General features: G+C 40.4%; 1 protein-coding gene across 2 annotated transcripts in view; it reads right to left on the bottom strand.

Annotated features, from left to right (window-relative positions):
• Window positions 1-478: 478 nt before the first annotated feature.
• Window positions 479-18,748, bottom strand: part of mmp16 (matrix metallopeptidase 16) — a 77,002-nt gene continuing 58,732 nt past the window's right edge. For both annotated transcript variants that reach the window (XM_023326284.1, XM_023326285.1), the window contains 4 exons: window positions 11,333-11,471; window positions 7,073-7,223; window positions 6,739-6,854; window positions 479-2,841 (listed from right to left, as the gene is read on the bottom strand). In XM_023326284.1, coding sequence (XP_023182052.1) covers window positions 2,507-2,841; window positions 6,739-6,854; window positions 7,073-7,223; window positions 11,333-11,471 — 741 coding nt within the window. In that variant the 3' untranslated portion in view covers window positions 479-2,506. The remainder of the gene's footprint in view (window positions 2,842-6,738; window positions 6,855-7,072; window positions 7,224-11,332; window positions 11,472-18,748) is intronic.

Below are 18,748 nucleotides of genomic sequence, written 5' to 3'. Positions count from 1 at the left end.
AAGTTGTACCCAATTGGATTAAAGTCTGAACTTTGACTGGGCCATTTTAACAAATTCGTACGCCTGAACCAACTGTTGACGGACTTTATTCCAGAATTGGATGGTCGTGTTTTGGTAAGACTTGCTATGCTCTTTCCTATTTCATTTTTTTTGATGATCATTTAGAATCTCCTTCATTTCTAAAACATCTAATAATTTTTCTGCTGTATTTTCTCTTGGTCATCATGATACTGATCCTCCAACCTCTAAGTATTAAATAGACACAGAGGCATTGTATTTTATAATTGGGTAACTTCTGAAGGGAATCTAATCAGAGTTTTGACTTCAGGATGACCCTTGTAGCAGGTCGAGCTAATCAAGCTGGAAATCGTCCGATTCCGAGCGATCGGTGCATTCCTCTACATGAACAGGTCTCCTGTCATAAACACAGATTACTCAGCTGCCCTCCTGCTGCACAAACGGTGAGATTGGAGGCAAGTTTTCATCATATATTGATCAGTTTATTCATTCATTCAGAACATTATTTCATTTTTTCGAGATGTCCCACAGTCTTACACGAAGAAACCGTTGTGAGACATCCAACTGGACCATAAAAAAACTAAGGAAAAAACAAGAAAAAAAAAAAGAACAGAATGTGAGCATGAAGATGGACACACATTCAAAGACTGCTTGCCGACTACCGAGGCCAATTCGACTTGCCGATCATCCGATTTCCTGATTATATCCCAAAAGGTACCACTTGAATATTTTTTTTTCCTTTTTTTCAATTTTTTTTTATATATATCTCATTGTACCTAGAAAAGGGGGTAGGCATGGGAATTGGGACACACTGAAAAGGTACAAAAATAACAGCATTTTCAAGAGAAAAAGTTCCTTCAGAGACGACGGGTTCTGAAGCCACACGGAGCAGAACCGGCCGTTTGTACAGTAAATGCTTGCATGCACGTTGACACAGGCACTGATCTCGACTTGTCTCGCTTCGCGGGGCCCTACGCTACGAGACAAAAAAAAAAAAGCATTCTGGGAACTCTGAGCTCTCGTAAAACAAGGCAGTCAACTTTTTTAGAATTTTTTTTTGTTTCTTTTTTGTGTGTGTGTGTTTTTTCTGTTCACACATGACCTCACAGAACAACCACTGAGAAAGAAACACTTCATCGAACTGAAAGGGACAAATTCAGTGAGACGGAGGCTGCCGTTCAGCCTGTTTTTGTCATATGGAAGAAATAAAAAAAAAAAAAAAACAAAAACAGCAACAAATATCTTAACACACAGAAATAGTGGCTTTACTCCATAACCTTCCAACAATACATTACTTGCAATACAGGGTGAACCTACTGTATATTGTAGTACAGAATAGCTCAGCAAACCAGTGCCGATTATCCTGCGTAGTGTAATAAAATCCAGAAAATACCAATCACAAGAAGCACTTATTTCAGCTTCTTTACAAAGAAACAAACCAAAAAAAAATGCAAAATAAAAGCAATATACAAATAAAAGAAGAGGAAAAAAACAGATAAAAACCAAGGAACAGTAAAACCAAGCACAAGTTGTATGCTTTATATTTAAGGCGAGTTAAAATATTGCAGAGTAATTTGGCCCCTGTGTCTCAAAACAGACTGCCACAACAGTCAGAGCTCCCCGACTCTCAATCGCTGCAAGGATCCAGAGAAGGGAAATGAGAACGAAAAAAAGTCAAATGAAAACAAAACCAAAAAAAAAAAAACCAATAATAATAAAAATGTGATCCTCTTTGGAAAGAAATTAACTTGTTTTGGTTTAGTTTGGTCTCAGGAGTTTGTTAAAGGGACAGCTGAGGACTTTCATTCTTGGATTAAATCTATTTTCCTTCAATTACAAATTAAGAAACGGAAACAAAGCAAGGCGTTTGATGATTGGTAATAAGGTGATAAAGTCCTTGAAGGGGGGATGATTTGAGTGGGCCATCATGAGAATAAAAAATTGCTGTTTTTTCCCCCAACAACTCGATATGAGAGATGACGATGCAGTGTCCCGCCGTAAAAGTCCTCCCTCTGCCTGAAAGCAGAGAGGTCAGCAAAATTAAACAAAAAGGGACGGGGCAGGAAGTCAAGTTTCAGAAATACAAAGTGATGCTGACCCTCTAGCGTTTTCTTGTTCGTTTTTTTTTTTTTAAGTCTGAGGACCAAAGGTCTGTTCTGGCAAAGACCCCTCTCCCGCTCCCCGTGTTGTTAAAAAGGCCGGGGGCTAACAAAGTCAGCGTTAGGCTCTGGGATCTCCTGAATCGCAGTCAGAATGTCTTGGCCGTTTCCGTAGGTCTGAACAAAAGAATCAGACCGCCAGAGAGACGGAGGGAGGCATGGCTGTGGTTTGTAATAAAGCGCTCCAGAGTCAGCTGTCCTCCTTTTTGGAAAAGTGACGGCTGTTGTCCTGTTTCCGTTTTTTTTTTTGTTGTTGTTGTTTTTTTTTCTCCCGCCAAGCGTCTCATCACCTCGCCCGCCCCCGGCTCCCTATAGTCTCTCTCGGCGGCTCAGACCCATTCCTGCATGGAGCGTTTGCAGTACAGTATGTGGCGCGGCGTGCCCTTCCTTTTGAACTGCACCACAGTGTAGACCAGCACCAGCAGGCACAGCGCGAGCACGCACGGGATGACGATGGCTATGGCCTTCACCGTGCTGGCCTCGTTGTCCAGCTCGATCACCACGTCCGAGTTGCCGTCGTCGGCCGGCTGGCGCCCGGGGTCCCTGGGCATCCGGTCGCAGCCCATGAAGTCCTTGACGAATGAGCGCGGGTATCCCGGCTCCACCCGCAGTAACTGGTTGTTGAACTTCCAGTACTCCTTTCCTTTATAGAAGTAGGTGAAACCTGACGGGGAAAGAATAAAAAAAATAAAAAAACATATCTATATACACAAAAAAACATGAGTACCAAGTCACCAATAAATCAATCTGATATGCATCACTTGTTGTTTCTTTAAAAACATCTCAACAGACAGACAATATGGCTGACACTACATGCTTGATAGGAAAAACTCAAATGGATTTACTAAAAGGTCACAGATTGCATATTTGAAATCGAGTGACTATTCTGATATCAAAAATCGGATTGTTTTCCTGACCTGTGAACATATCATGTTTACATGCCTCCAGGTGGAGGAAGAAAGAAAAAAAAACACTCTTCAGTATGGAGTTTATTACTGTAGGAAGTACACTCAGATTTAGATATGGACATTTATGAACTTTAAGAAAAAAATAAGATGTAGCTAGCAATTTAAAGTGAAACTGTCTTTATGTGTGCAGTTAATTAGAGAGTGAGAGAGAGCAAGACTTGAAGCAAGAAGCCGAGAAGTTACTCCGTAACACCCTTTGTGTGTCAACATGCTATATTTCACAAATGTTGGCAGCCTTGTAATGATCTATTATCTGTAATGTAGGATGCTAAACACAATTTAAAATGTCAACGCTACAGTGTCCTTGGTTTTGTGTTAAATTTGACTGCTCTCTCTCGCAGTGGAGAGATGTCACCTCTGGTAGCATTATTAACAATAGATGACCGCTCACAGCTGGGAGGATTGAAAAAACAAAACAATTCTTCAACAGAAACCAGAATCGGCTAAAATTGCAATAGAAATGCAAGCTTTCCAAAAAACTGATCGGTGGATCTTTAGCCTTACCTCTCTCTCTGTATATATATATTATAACCAAGGTAAACTTGACAAAGTAAACGGCTAAAACAGTTTCCAACACATTGTGCCCTCCTGCTTTGTAAAGCGGTCCTTACTGTCCCTCAGGTTTAATTATTTTGGTCATAAATGCTAATACATAGTCAAGCTGAAGCCAGAACCGTCAGGAAGAAACACATAACACAGCATAAAATGTTACTTTTTTACCTTTGGTGATAAAAAAAAATGCATAATCTACAGTTGAAAATTTCAAGACTTCAACATCGCTACCGTTACGTATCAACATTTGATGAAAGGTTCTGGGTTTTGGGCTGACACTGAATTAAGTCTCTAAAATGCTTGTTTGTTGTTTATTAAAAGCATGGCTGAAACTTTAAGTTCTCCCCGTTCTCTCTGGCCTCCTTTACACTTTTTGCTTGGCCATTTATTATTCATGCACACAATTTCTTGGGGAAGATGAGGGGAGAAATGGCCTAAATTTCAGGCAAGGAAGGGCCTGGGCTTATTTAATCGCTTGTTAGATGGAGATGTTCCTGGTGAAGCATGGGGTGAGTATTTTAAAGATTGATTTCGGAGCGAGACAAAAATGATCAAACGCGCAAAGAAGAGAAAGAGCTGGAGATATAACATCAAACATGTCTTATTTAACCAGCACAATGCCTGTCCGACATTCAAGGCTAACCACGGTAACGCTGATAAAACTTCCACTGAACTGCTGAAACTTTCTGAGTGGAACTGAAGCTCCAAACTTTTCACAAATCAACCTCTGACAGTCATTGTCTGGCACACACGGTAGACATAAAGTACATTTTTACCAAACCAAACATCAAGCACAGAACAACAGTAAGCAGCTAGCTTAGTAAATAACTAGCCTAGCAAAAAGAAGAGCGGTTTCAGTTAGCGTTCTCAGCCGTCTCGTTTGGTTCAGCGCTTCTCTGTAATTCCACCGACTCTCATTGTCCTTCCATACTCTGTCTGGGATTTCTCCCATAGAGCTTGATTTTTCCAGTTGAATTTCAAAACAGCTACTCAGCTAATTGACCCGAAATTCAACCCAGTTTTGGGCCAACTAGCAAACAAAAGGAGGAGTTGTAAACAATAACTTTGATTTTGTAATCTCTCTGTGGCTATAGAGTTGCAGTTTGGCAAAGTAAACAAAGACATTCAGTCCATGTTGGCCACACTTTCAAATACAGACGTCTCGTTTGGTTCAGCGCTTCACAGTGGAGGATGGTTGTTTATAACACTCCAAGCTTCATACCGTCAAACTGGTGGATTACAGTTTGACTTCAAGGCCAAAAGTTAGAAATGCTGAGTCCATGCTTCCAGCGCATAGTCGTTTCTCAATACGCAAGAGTCCAGACCCTCTGTATGAAGCAAAGCATAGAACAAGGGACTGATTTTTACAAGAGTGGGTTCTCAGTATAAAATTGAAGTATTGCCAAAATGACAGATAAGCACTTTGAGTAAATCTTGACTAGCTAGCTAATAGCCACTAACAATGCTAACGTTTTGCTTCACAGCTTCCTATAACTAAAGGGTTTCATTCTTTCTCATCTGTTCAGGAATTTGGTGGCCTCTACCTAAAAATCTAAAAAAAAAAATAAGAGACTGGTAAAATCTGTACTCAATAATTCTACATTCAACAAAGATTTATTTTGACACAGTTTGAGATCCGGGGAACATTTGTTCCTTCGGTGAAAATCTTAAGTACAGCTTGGATGCAAAAAGTTTGAAAACACTTTGAGAATACCATACTTGGCTAACCATTTGTCACTAAAATTATTACAATTAACAACGTAGCTTCCTGGTGGTGCTAAGCTTTCATTTCATTTTTTAAAAATTGGGTCTAAAAATACCTAAACTCAATATCTCTACACTGAACAGAAGGTCTTTAAAATATTTATGAAGCCATTATTTTATTCATGAAATCCCATTAACTGAGAATTTCAGTGTTTTATCATTAGGTCCATCTTTGAGTTAGTCAAACATAAAAACTGCAAGGTATAGACAGATTCCCTGACAGACCTGCCAGTTTTTCATTTGTAAAATTATCTCTGTTTACAAAAAATGATGATTAAATTTTTTCTAAAAAAGTAAAATAAAATAACATCACTTTGTTCTAGGACAGTAGCTACCAAGGACTGCACAAGTGCATCTCACATGAATGCTGTTTGGTATTCATGCAAGATGTAATCTGTGGAATATAGCTAGGTCAACAATGACCTCAAGCCCTGAAAGCCTGCTGCCTCACTCATGTTATCAATGGCTCCAGGATAGACATTATGCCTATTTGGGTCAACTGCGTCAACGTGATCCTTGACACACGGTATCCACAATCAGCCAGACGGGCTAATAAACGCATGTCGGCACAAAGGCGAGCAAAAACGAGCACACGGATATGTCTGCTGGATACAAATCCACCCTTCACGCTCCGATAGATACCTGCTACATGACCTCGCTAGGACACACACACGGCCAAAGATCTGGCGGCAGATCCTCGCCGCAGATGGACCGAGGTTTCAACACCACCTGCTCTGCTTTTTCCAACTGTGCCGCTGCCAACGCCACACACCAAACCCACCTGGCATAATATCTACAGCAAAAGCTTTCCCCTTTTCCTAAGGTTATTTTACGGGCCTAGAGGTGAGCTCAGTGAGAGTTAAGACATTCCACCTCCACACCGCTGAAGAGGGCCAGGTGGCTCAAACCAGTGCCCAGCGGGGATCTTGTCCTTTCTACTTTCCATAGCTCTGCTCCAACTGGGTCTCGCTGCAGTATGGGCCGATTATGAAACGATTTCCCTTTGACGACATCAACAAACAAAGGCAGGCTTTTTGTGCGATAAAGTTATGCTAAACTGTTTGCCATGTGCAAACACTGTCTAACTCTACTGATGTTACATGGAAGTGTGCCACCAGCTAAAAATCAGCGGGTAACTGGGGCAAATTTCAATCAATCCTAGCCTGGTTTAGCTCCCATGCACCATGTGCCGGCGATCAGCCAGAATCGATGCCGCCTGGCACATGACTGGTATTGTTATTGCTACCGAACCGTATTAGGCATGACAGAGATCGTACCATGGGCTTTGTCGACGAAGGCCCCCTGTGGTGAAGCGGGGACCCCCTTCCACACAGAGATGGGCTTTGGATAGCCAGGGTCCATGGTTCTCTTCTCCTCGTTGTAGCGCCAGTACCTAAACAGAAACAAATGATGAGCCACAGGAGGACAAAGCACAAGCTGGCAAATATACAGTTTAAACTGACAACAGATGGTGGAATATTGTCCTAACACATGTTGGGTTAAGGAGTTATTCCACCCGAATGCATTTCAAAGCCAGTTTTGAATATTCTCCGTCTTTACAAACACATCTATTCTTGATCTTTTTTTTCTGCTTTCTCCATCGTTCCCCACCTGTCTCCTTTGAAGAAATAGGTCTTGGCCACGTCCTCCCACCACACGGCCGCCTCGATGCTCTGGGACGGCATGCCGTGGCTAAACTGGGTGATGTCCCTTGGGTAGTCAGGCTCCAACTTCGTGTCCTTGTATACCCAGAATTGCTTTCCTGCGTATCAGGAACAAACAGAAGGAATGAATAATTAAAACGAGGCAGACGGGCAGCAGCAAAACATTAGCCAAAAGCTAATAGCAAACTTTAGGGAATAATCTGCTGCTTTGAGTTACTCTTTTGGATCTGGACTTTTACCCGATCTATAACAGGTGCAACTCTGGATTATACACAAAAGAATGTGAATAATGAGTAAAATTGCTTTGCTTGCACTATCCTATAAAGTACGCTGTCATCCCTGTTGGTCGAACGCCTTTTTCCACCACACTTTGCCCTTCTTCCTGTTAAGTAATTGGGTTAAGCAGCACATTTTTGACACAGTGTGACCCCAGGAAATGCATTTCTGTATCACTGGAGGAGTTGAAGGCCGGGCCGGGAAGAGGCTCTAGTGGGGGGAGGTGGACGTTCCCAGAGAAAAAGAAAAGCACATTCCTGTCAACACTGGGAGTAAAAATGTGATAATATCGAAAACCTTTACACATCTATTGGTCTTTCTCCTCACAGTTTTGTTTCATCTCAGGTCAAGAGAAGTCCAAATGGAATGTTTTTGTATTTTTTCCCCCTCCACATTTTATCACTTCACCCTGCTTCTTGAGGAGTAATTAGGTTGAAGCGCACACGTTCCGACAGCTCAGCAGTTGTTTGTGGTTTTTACAGTTTGATTAATATTTCAAGGCATAACACTTCTAAGCCAAAGAAAACAGAAATGTGTGTTCAGACGAAAAATAGGAGTGTGAAAACTGAGGTTATTGCACCTTTATCCCTTGCTAGTTTCTAAATAAACACCAGTGACTGAGTGAGATTAGTGGACATCCTAAACTCTTGCAAGCTCAGCAATAAAATGGCCTGAGCACCTTTACTTAGACATGCAGAAAGTCAGGCAAAATCCTGCTATTCAGAACTTTTCACTGTTATTATAAAGACTACAAAAATGTGGATTAATTCTGGAAAAACTGAATTTGCACTTAGAGGATTTAAATGGAAGGAGATGTAGGACAGGGTGTTGCTTGAATATTAACGGGGAAGAATAGACTCCTATTGGAAAGGAAATTCCTGTCATTTCATGTTTTTCTCATACGGTTTGACGCTTATTGTGGGTCACGCTTCCCCTGACACTAACACACCACACCCTGAGATTAATGGAGTCTCCCTCCTTTCCCTCCCAAAAGCAATGAGTTCAAGCTGATTCAAGCACCCCTGAAAACATGCCAGATTCTTTTTCTCTCTCTCTCAATAAATTCAACGTGAAATATGAGTTTCCTCTTTAGTTTTGGTAATTTTTTAAAAATGGGAGCTGACTTGAATCAGCCACAGTACAGTCGAGGTTCATCTTCGAAGTTGTGAGGGTTGCTTTGATGTTGTGTTGACTCAGGCCAGTGACTAATTTCCCCTGCTCGACCTTAGCTTTGAATGGAGAGTGTAATGCGTAATGAAGATGTCTTACAAAGTCATTAACACTCCTTGAATCGTCCCATGTTACAACCACAAAGTTCTTTCGTGTTTTATTGGGTTTATTATAAGAAAACATAATAAAACATTTATTCACCAATCACCTCCGGGCAGACAGGAAGTTGGAGAAGTTTAAGGATGTTTTCTGGGGAAAATCTCAATGTACTATTTAATTAATTCTAAAAAAATAGAAAGAGTATGGCAAACCTACCGAAATATTGATGTCAAGTCAAATATGGGGAAGGAAAAAATTTATCACAATATCAAAACTGTGTTCAATATTTACATAGGATGGACTTTTATTTCCTAGTCTTAGAAATGTTTTTGGCTAAAGTTTAATTCCCGTAGCTGACGTACATTTTTGTTCTACTGTAAGAAAAGAAGCTCCTTCTTATCATGTTTTCATTGCCAACACAACCACTATGTGACACAGTGCTGAATAACAGCAGCTAAGACGTATCAGAAAACACTTCTTATCCCAAAGGCAAAGAACTGTCGTTTGTACGGGGCTGCAAGTAAGCGGGAAGAGTACTCTGAATGTTTCTGCTATCTAAAGTTCAGCAGTTTCCAATCTTAGTCTTTACAAGAAATAAAGTAGAGGAAGTAGTAAAAAAACAGTACTGTTGGTTACTGTTTGTGCTTTCAGGATTATTACTAGCGACTATTAGCCAGCTAAAGCTTGGTCATGATCACAACATGTGCCTCTGCCCTTAGTAACATGAACAAATGCTAAGTTCTTTGCGACTAATATGTGCCACAGTGTTTATTTCATACAAACTATTTCACAGTGGTATATGGCCTGGTAGACATGAAGGGGAGTAAATAAGTCCAATGGTGTTCTCTCTCTCCCCTTTGGGGGATTTATAATGTAATGTGTGTGCTGTATAGCAGTTTTTGGAAGTCACAGATGCAACATTTCTTTTCAGCAGGTTAGGAATAAATGATATAAAACTACTTCATCTCATCAATTGTAGAAGTTGGAATGAAAAGTCCAACTTTGGGTGTTAAAGTTTGGTAACAAGAGGGACTAGACGATGTTTCCTCAGCCCTCAGTCACACTGTTTCTTATTTTGCAATCAATTTAGGGATACCTAAATCTGCCTGGTAATATATTTGGGTTATTGTTATAGCACTTGTCATGATTCTTCAGCAGTGTCGCATAAATGTACTACATAGCTCAGGATTTTTTATGCTTATTCTGCAGCGTCTTTCAATGTGTCCAGAAAATCCATGGCAACCTGAATTAGACAATGACCAAGACGTACCTGCTACAAAAGCAAGATGCATATGTATGCAAAGGCACACTTATGCAAGGTCTGTTTCTACTGTATTACATCAAGTACGACAGAAAAGAAAAATAGAAACAGGGAAGCAATGACTAAACAAATGGCAGAGCATTTCCCTGTAGCAAAGAGCAACACATGCTGTTTCTAGGTTTAGACCAGTGGTGTTAACTGGGATGCTTTTAATGCACAAAGACATCCAGAACCTCAGTGAAACCCAGACTTCAATGACCCCATTGATGTCTGGGTTTTTGGGGAGAATTTATGAGACTTAAGAGCTGCATTTTACCTTTTTCTTTCTGAATTCTCCAAAATGTGGACAGAATAAGATTGCGTGTTGCATGACTTTAAATGAGAAATGGCATACTGTTAATTTGTATTTACTAAATCCATCCAGTCAGGCAGTGCGCAGAGTGAAGGAAAAGGCAGTGAAGTCCACGTTGCAGGGATTGTAGCACACGCGTGAGCCGTAGTCTTGCATTTCCAGGAATTGTTTGGGATTGAAAATAGAAATTCCGCCGAGAGAGGATTTGTAGTTTACATCCCAGCAAACTTTAATGGCTTGTCTGCATCTCCTTGCATCACACCACCACCCTTCTTTTTTTCTTTCTTTTTATCCTTCCTATCTTCTTCTGTGAAGTGTGTGCAAATACACAGACTGCCAAGTTTGTTTGACGTATCTTTCAAGTGTCGTCTAGGCTCTTGACATAATTGGCTTCAAAGCTCTTTTACTGCTTGGTCTACATTTAAATATGTTAAAAAAAATCACACAAGCACAAAAAAACCTCACTCAAATCATGCATCGTTAAAACGTAGCTTGCAGTAAAGATTCTTGGAATCAACAGCGATTTCCTAAAGCAATCCAAACGGGGGGATTTTTAGCTACGGTTGATGATTTTTACTGAATATACAGTTTATTTCCACAAGCAACACCAGAGCATATGCATTATTTACAATCAGATGTGTAGGATTATGTTGGAATATTCCAACTAAGCTAAACGATCTTTTAATCTTCCCCAGATTTACAATAAAATCTTGTAGCGATTTGAGAGAGCGGATAAAAACGTCTTTCTTCTTGCAAATGTAAGCGCTCATAGAAAGTTCTTGCAGAATATCGGAAGAAAGGGGTGTACGAGCTTAGAACAAAAGAAAATGAACACAACACTCCCATGTAAACAGATCTTGAGGTAAAGCTCGCTGTTGCTAAACGACACACAAGAGAGATCTCATAAACCAGGATTACACAGACACAATATTTGCGTCAAAGTTTAGGATCAAAGCTTTCTGAGAAAGGCTCCCCACGGGAGAGGAGCGGTGAGGAGCTACATGATGAAGGCAGAGATGAGTGGTGCTGGAGAGTGAACGATGCCTCACCTTTGAAAAAGACGAACTTGCCCTCGCTGTTCTCGTAGACGGCGTCTATCTTTGATGGCAGCCCCTTCCAGAACACGCTGATGAGCATGGGGAATCCCGGCAATACAGAGTTGTCTCTCATCCGCCAAACCCAGTGGTCCTGAGATGGAAGAAGAAGATGTCGTTAGAGTATTAGAGTGATATTTTTAGGAATACTGTCTTTATATTCAAAGGTAGGAAAGGTAACAATTGTATGACTAAGGTTCTTTGTTTTTCTGCCCGTTTAGCGAAAGGTAATACATCACATCTTTAAGACTCCCTAAGCAGGTAGTTTTGTGGATATTTTTGGCTCATTTTTCAACATGAGACACTTATCTAGGCGTGGATTCCCACAAGCTCTTTTTAGTCCGCTTGGGGAAGTGGGAATGCACAATCAAAATCTGATGCAAACTCTGGTCTTACTAAAAACTTAGGTGTTGGTTTGATTAAAGCGAGTTCTGGTGTGGTTTGGTGTGGTTCCAACCAAAAGCAGGAAGCAAAGTATAACATAGGGCATTCTGGGTAAATACAACCAAAAGAAACACGACAGTGTAGCACGAACAAGAAAAATCACTCATGGTGTTTTGCCAAAGACAAAAGAGAAATCCTACAGCCGCTAATGTCCGACACAACTCCATCTTTGTTTACATTTTGTGAAAAACAATGTTGCACTCATGTCTTCTTCTGAGGTTTACATGCTGTTTCCTTCAGTGGTTCTTGGTGTAGCGCCACCACTGGCGAGGAGGTGAACAGGTTTTCTTAAAGGGTTGGCTCCATTTCACACATTGTGGTGTGAACATGAACCGCACTAGCTGAAGAATCAATCAGATCCAGCTTTAACATACATTTTTAGCATGCGTTTGCATCATTCAATATTTGAACTAGAGATTTACAGCTGCGGTTCAGATTCTTTAAGAAAAATTGCTTTCACCAAGAAGAGGCAAGTTAGCAGGCTGCTAACTTTAGCATCTTTAGTGGTAACGGTTAGCCAGTCACAGTTTTACAGCCATACTATCAAATGGTTACTGTTTCTTTTTTCTGCTGGCTATGCTGAGAATAAAGGCCTCTTCTTAGGCCTTTCACAACCACTTCTTGGTCAGTCTACCTGCTAATTTTACAAGCCTGCTTCATCAAACAACTCAAAAACTTGTTCCTCCTTTATTTCAAAATAGGAGCTTCAAACACAGACACGATATGTTAATTTTAAAGCACCTGCCTCCACATTTGTGGTCAATATTTACAGCTAAGACAGCAACTATACCTACTTTACTTTGAAAAAAAAAAGTAGTGATTTTAATGCTTGCACCACAATAAACTATAAAAATATTCACTGCCTCTCAGCTGCGACCAGGTTTTACTCTCTTATATTTGATCTGTCACTAAAAACTCATGCATGTGAAGCTGGCATGCTGAATTTCATCTGAGAAATATAGAAAAATCAATTATTAATCCAGTTTCTGTTGCAGATTCTTGATTTCACTGTCCACACTGCTGTGACGCAAGAATAGCTCAAAAAACAGGAGCTTTGTAACCTATTTGGCGCTGAATCCTTTGCTTTGCACTGCTTAAACAACAGAACCTGCTGTCACTGATCAACTCTGGCTTGCCTGCTTTGACAGCTGTTATGCCTCAAAAGACACACTTTCTCGGGTTTCCTGGGAATGCCTCCTTTACACACGCAGACGTTGAAGAACACACTGGGAAAACCATCACGTATCTGGGGGCGAAACGATAGCCGGGGCCTTTATGAGGGTCTGATTTCCTCCGGGGGCAGCAGGGGGACATGAGTAGCCAAGTGGAAGGTGTGTCCTTTTGATGTTGGGCGAAACTTGATGACAGAGGGCGCCGGGGGAGACCCAGCTGCGAAAGCCATTAGAGCCCGGCGAGATGTCCCACCCCTTTGGCGATGAACGGCCAATTGAACGTGCTCCGCGCTCGGCCCCAGCAGCCTGACCTCGTACATGCCGAGAGACGCAGCGAGGGAGAGGAGACGACTCATCCTCGCAGCCTGCCTCTTTCACAGTCAAAGCTGAACTGACTATTCATGAAACGCGCCTTGCTCCGCTCTCTTTCTCTCTTCGTCTAATCCAATTGTTTCACTGGGACTGCACTCTCCCTGGACTCTGTCTCCTTTTTCTTTTTCATTTCCCCTTTGTCTCTCGATTCCGCCTATCTCCCCCTTGCTATGCCTGCTGCCTCCATAGATTTTTAACAGTGCAGCATTTTTCCTCTGTGCGAGGTTTGCCCGGTAATTGAAAACAGTTCAAACTGAGAAATCTAACCCCTTTGAATGCTTCTGACTGTAGAAAGGGCACACTCCCTCTCTGAAAATAAAGCTCGAGCAAGCAGACATCTCTTGCAGAAAAGTTTCTGCAGGCGCTTTGCGATTATTTGAAAAATAATCAGGAAATTTCAGCTTTAGGTTCGTCTATGTTCTGTGAAAGTGCTTTCACCTGGGCTAGATTACCACATGTTCTCTATCAGGCTTTGAATTCTGCACTGATCAGTGAGATAAATTAACTATATCCGCCAACAAGGAAAAAAATCTACACAAACTGCAAAAAGCGTTATCAGACTGCAGATGACTTCAGCGCTTTGTAAAGCCAAAATCAATACAGCACAGCGCATTATTGCACAAAATGAGGTGCAGCGCATTTCTGATTACCAGAGCTGTGCTTAGAAGCCGTAACAGTGACATAAAGCCCCGTTACGACCACCATTGAAATCGATCCCAATGTGCGTCCTCGCCTGGCATGAATGTGTCTGAGGAAAGAAGTGAAAACGTCATTCACCGTTGTGTCAGAACTATAACGGTTTAATGCTGCTTTGTCCTTCAGCACAAGATAAATGCTTAAAAAAACAATTCAAACAGATGAAGATAAAATTTTAAGCCAAGGATAAAATATCTACCACCTTATTTGGCCCAAATCAACTGAAGATGTACTGAAATGTCAAATGGTAACTGCACTGGCTGTGACTGATGCTACCAGCTTATCAGAAACTCAAAAATCTTATATTTTGCCAATTTGTGAATACCCCAGCCTGTTCAATCAGGCTACTGGAGGATGAGAGAGAGCAAATGTTTTAGCTGATAACGGAAAGGTTGTAACAACTACAGCAAATTCATAGCCTGGTAAAACTACACTTTATTTTTTTTACAAGGCTATTGAGAGTGTATTGAAGTTTTAAATTTTACCCAATCGCTAATGTTCGTCTATGACGTATGTAATGGTCCTGTTCGATGCTATGAACACTGTGACCATCTGTACTGCGAAGAGAGAATTACCGAGCCAATTGAGATGGCTGTTGATGTTAATTCAATACTTGGAAGCGTGGCAGACGTGGACTGAATAACGTTGTTCACTTCCTGCGATGTCATTGCTAAAACTACAGGCAGACAACAATTCAAGAACAGCACAGGAAATCAACATTGTTGTTTACAACTTCTTCTGCTCGCTGATTGGCTGGGTAAAATGGAGCTACTTAGCTCAATGGGAGAAATCCCAGACAGGAAGGCAATGACCAGTTTTGCTCTGTTTTATCTTTTTGAGCTTTCATCTTATGTAACATACCATTGGCAGACTTTTGAAAATTTCAGAGATAAGGATCTACATTTTCTGATGCTCTTTCTGTAGTAATAAGTCTGCTTAAGGCCTGGCTTGTTAATATTAGATGATAAACCATGGAAGGATAGAAAATTATATTTTCAATACAGTACAAATAATAACACAAATGAGTAACTCACCTACTGGCCATGAATTCCTATGAAGCTTTCAGCAATGAAAGCTTCGTTACATCTAATGTCCTTTCTATTTAGATTCTAACCAAACCTGTAAAAGTGTCTGGTCTAAGGTGTCACACCTTAATCAGAAACAGCTACACTTTTAGATAGTTGATAATGAAGCTGGGGCATACATGTTATAGATACTGTTTCAAAAAAACCCTAATTGGATGACTTCCTATATCGTGGCTTTCCATCTCCGTCTTTGCAGAGCCAGGAAAAGAGGAAAACACTACAAAGACGTGGCTACTGTGTTCTCATTACTGGACGTGGGAGTCAGAGCATGTCTCAGACATCACCAATCCTAAGCTGCAAGGGACCCCCCTGGCCTCCCACAATCCCCTGCTCTATAATTGTCCTTATAAATGACTGCTGAGAATATATAATGTATGTCCTGATCTAGTCTACGGGTCTCATTTAAGAGATTTTATGCTTGATTGAGATCTGGGTCATTGAGTGCAACCACAACTCAATCTCTACTGGTTTGTGTAAGAAGCAACAGCAGCCTAAGGTTATTACAACATGCATCGATGGATGAATATTACAAAAGCTATCTATAAGCTACTGAACCTGTAGATTTGATCTCCTTTGCTTTCTTTTTAATATAACCACATCCCAATATGTGGTTATATGTTGGGATATAACCCACATCCCCTTATCGGCAGGAAATTTGGCATATTATACATGTACAAAAAATTAAATTTTGGCTAACATTACATGTACTTGCTGATCAAGACCAGTACTGGTGTCAGAAAAAAATAGACCTATTTTATTAAAAAAAAAAAAAAATGTTTTCATACTTTAAACTTGAGACTGAAAGTGATGGTTGAATCGTTTATACATTTTTAGCAATAAAATCTTATTAAAAGAAGGAACTGAATTGTTTGTATTAGCAATTTCTCTTCCAAATATTTCTTTCACTAGCATTAGTACCTACTGCAGAAAGGGACCATTTTAATTCAATTACCCAAATAATCGTTTGAATAATTAATAGATAACATGATAGTTTACATATTTAGTAACATTTTTAGGACATATACTTTGGTGATAATTCTGTCATTTTGTGTTCTACTAAGAACTACTAGCTTTATTGAGGAACTTCTGACACATTTAATTGTTAAAAAAGCTAAGTTTGCAATATTGGGTGGCATGTTTGTGTTGAAGTCCTTAAAAAACAATAACTGGGCAAAATTGGAAATGGAAATCAATATCAGTCTATGAAAGCCTGAGTCTTACATCACTACTTATTTTAAAGTTTTGTATCTCCAAATGTTATTTGGGAAATATTTCCATAATAACATAAAAAGAAAACAGTTGGTTCATTTGGTTTGTAGCGCAAATAGATTAATGTAATCAAATAGCACGAGATAATGGTTGATTTTAAAATAAATGTTAAAATTATTTTTATGTATCACTTTGGAGAATTTACAACATTTTATTTCATTATAAAATCATTAAAATGGTCAAAATATGTGTGATGACCCATGGAAGCAAAGTACTGGCACATTTGCATTTTTATGTTTAGCCATATTTGACAAGATAAACTTGTGTTTATTACCAAACGATAATCTGCTGATTATTGAGAGCAAAGATTAATAGGGCAAAACATGAGAAGCTGTCAACCATCATTTTTCATAAATAATTACATTTGAGAATATAACAAAATCAATAAGTACTGTAATGTATCGGAGCAATGTCACTTTCTGCTAGGTTTCATTCATCTTGTCGGCTTTTTGTTCCATCAAGAAAATATTAAAGCTTAGAGGTATGTTGTAGCAAATGTTTGACCTAAATCTCCAAATCCCCCGTATGGATTTTCTGGCTCTACGAACTGACAAGATATCAGTGAGCCATAAACCCAAAATCCAAACTTCAATAATAATGTCTGAGACTCTACATCCAAGTTTTACAGCAGCAAAAAAAACCCCCAAAAAACCTGATGGAGTCCTGGAAACTTTTGCGTCTGGTTGGAGTCAGACGGCGTGGCACGGCGGTGCAGCACATCTGTGGAACAGCTGCAGGGAGCTTGGTTGCAATTAATGCAGAAGAAAAGAACTGGTCATGTATGAATCCATGCATATGGATGAAAGTGTGTCCTACCCCCCTAATTCCGCTGGGATACCATATGGTTTGGGAGTTCATTGGGAGTGGGAACGGGAATAGCTGAAGAGATAAAGCTGGTGCCTCCGCAGTTTTCATGGGACATTAACTAGAGACGCCGAATCCAGACCGTCATCGGTGAACCTTCGCTGACCCCGTGTCGCCTCGCTCCAAAGAAAAATAGCCGACCATAAAACTACCGCCCACGCAGGCGTGACGGCCGGCCTGTAGGTTCAGATTAACGCGCCTCGTGTAAATTAGGCCTGAGCACGACTAGGTGGAAGAGCTTGACCCACATTTCATCCAGCTACACACTTATTACACACCTTGTGAGTCTTTTGGCACACTATGAATATTTCCCTTATTTGTCAGGTTACAACCACATGTTGGGGAGCCTGGCTATTTGGCACTGTAAACAGAGATACATGACATATCGGCAATAACATCGGGTGATTATGTGAACTTATGGGGGCTAAATACAAATCCGAAAAATTGAACAATGTATAAATTCCTCTACTTTTAAATTGGTGTGTCACAAATTTGACTGTTTGTGTGATTTGTGAAAAAGTTTTGCAAGCGACGATTTCCACATGGCTGTATTTACAAAATCTTGGGATATGTTGATCTTATCCTGGAAAATCAATGATAAGATCAAGATCAAGACAAGACATACTAACATAATTAACACCAAGAGGATCAACCTTTGGTAGGGATTTTGCGTGTGTACGTTTTTAGCTAATCCTTAGCTTTTCATGCTGTCGCTGCTTATCCTGATCGCCTACTGAGGCCCATCGCAGTAAAGTTTATGACCTTCGTGTTGCGTCTGCATGCGGAGCTGCTTCTGCTACGCTTCCACATGTGGATCATTTGAGTATTTAGGCAAAAATGTTGCCTAAATATTTTTTAGGCAAAAAATATTTGTGTCCTCCAGTATCCCTATCTCAGTACCCGAGGCAGCTGAGGGGCCGCCTCAGCTGCGGGTATAGTGTGCCGATACCTGCACCTGAGGCAGTATAGTGCGCTGATATAGTGCGCAGGTATAGTGCACTTATATTTCTAACTCTGCGAGGTTCAAATGTTGGAGTAGAGGGAAAACTGGCTCATCATTCTAAAGTACATACAGCTATTATCCTGGCACATTAAGAGGAAATGTTCTATTTATGTGTAAATGACTGTAATGTTAATAGGCTCTGATGTGCGTTCAAAGAGAGAAAACAATCAAGTGAAAATAACACCCACAGTTACGAGTCAATACGGCTGTGTTCATTAGAGCTACACTGCGAACGAAGCTCTTCTTTAAGCGTGGGGGAAATTTTCACTTTTTTATTTTTGCCTAGTTTGTTCTTCTCAAAATGCAGTTGTGCACATTTAAATGAAGCTGCAACTCATACATCCTCCTAATAAAACATGTCCGACATGACTTATACATGCAGAAGGTCAGAGTGGAAGTGAAAGCACAACACATGTCAACTTGAGTGAAAAAGTTGCCTTTTTTTGCCTATAAAAAAAAGCTTTGC

This window comes from Xiphophorus maculatus, chromosome 21, assembly GCF_002775205.1.
Source record: "Xiphophorus maculatus strain JP 163 A chromosome 21, X_maculatus-5.0-male, whole genome shotgun sequence".
Taxonomy (NCBI): Eukaryota; Metazoa; Chordata; class Actinopteri; order Cyprinodontiformes; family Poeciliidae; genus Xiphophorus; species Xiphophorus maculatus.
The sequence above is the reverse complement of the archived record's forward strand: the minus strand, read 5'-3'. Positions and strand labels throughout refer to the sequence as shown.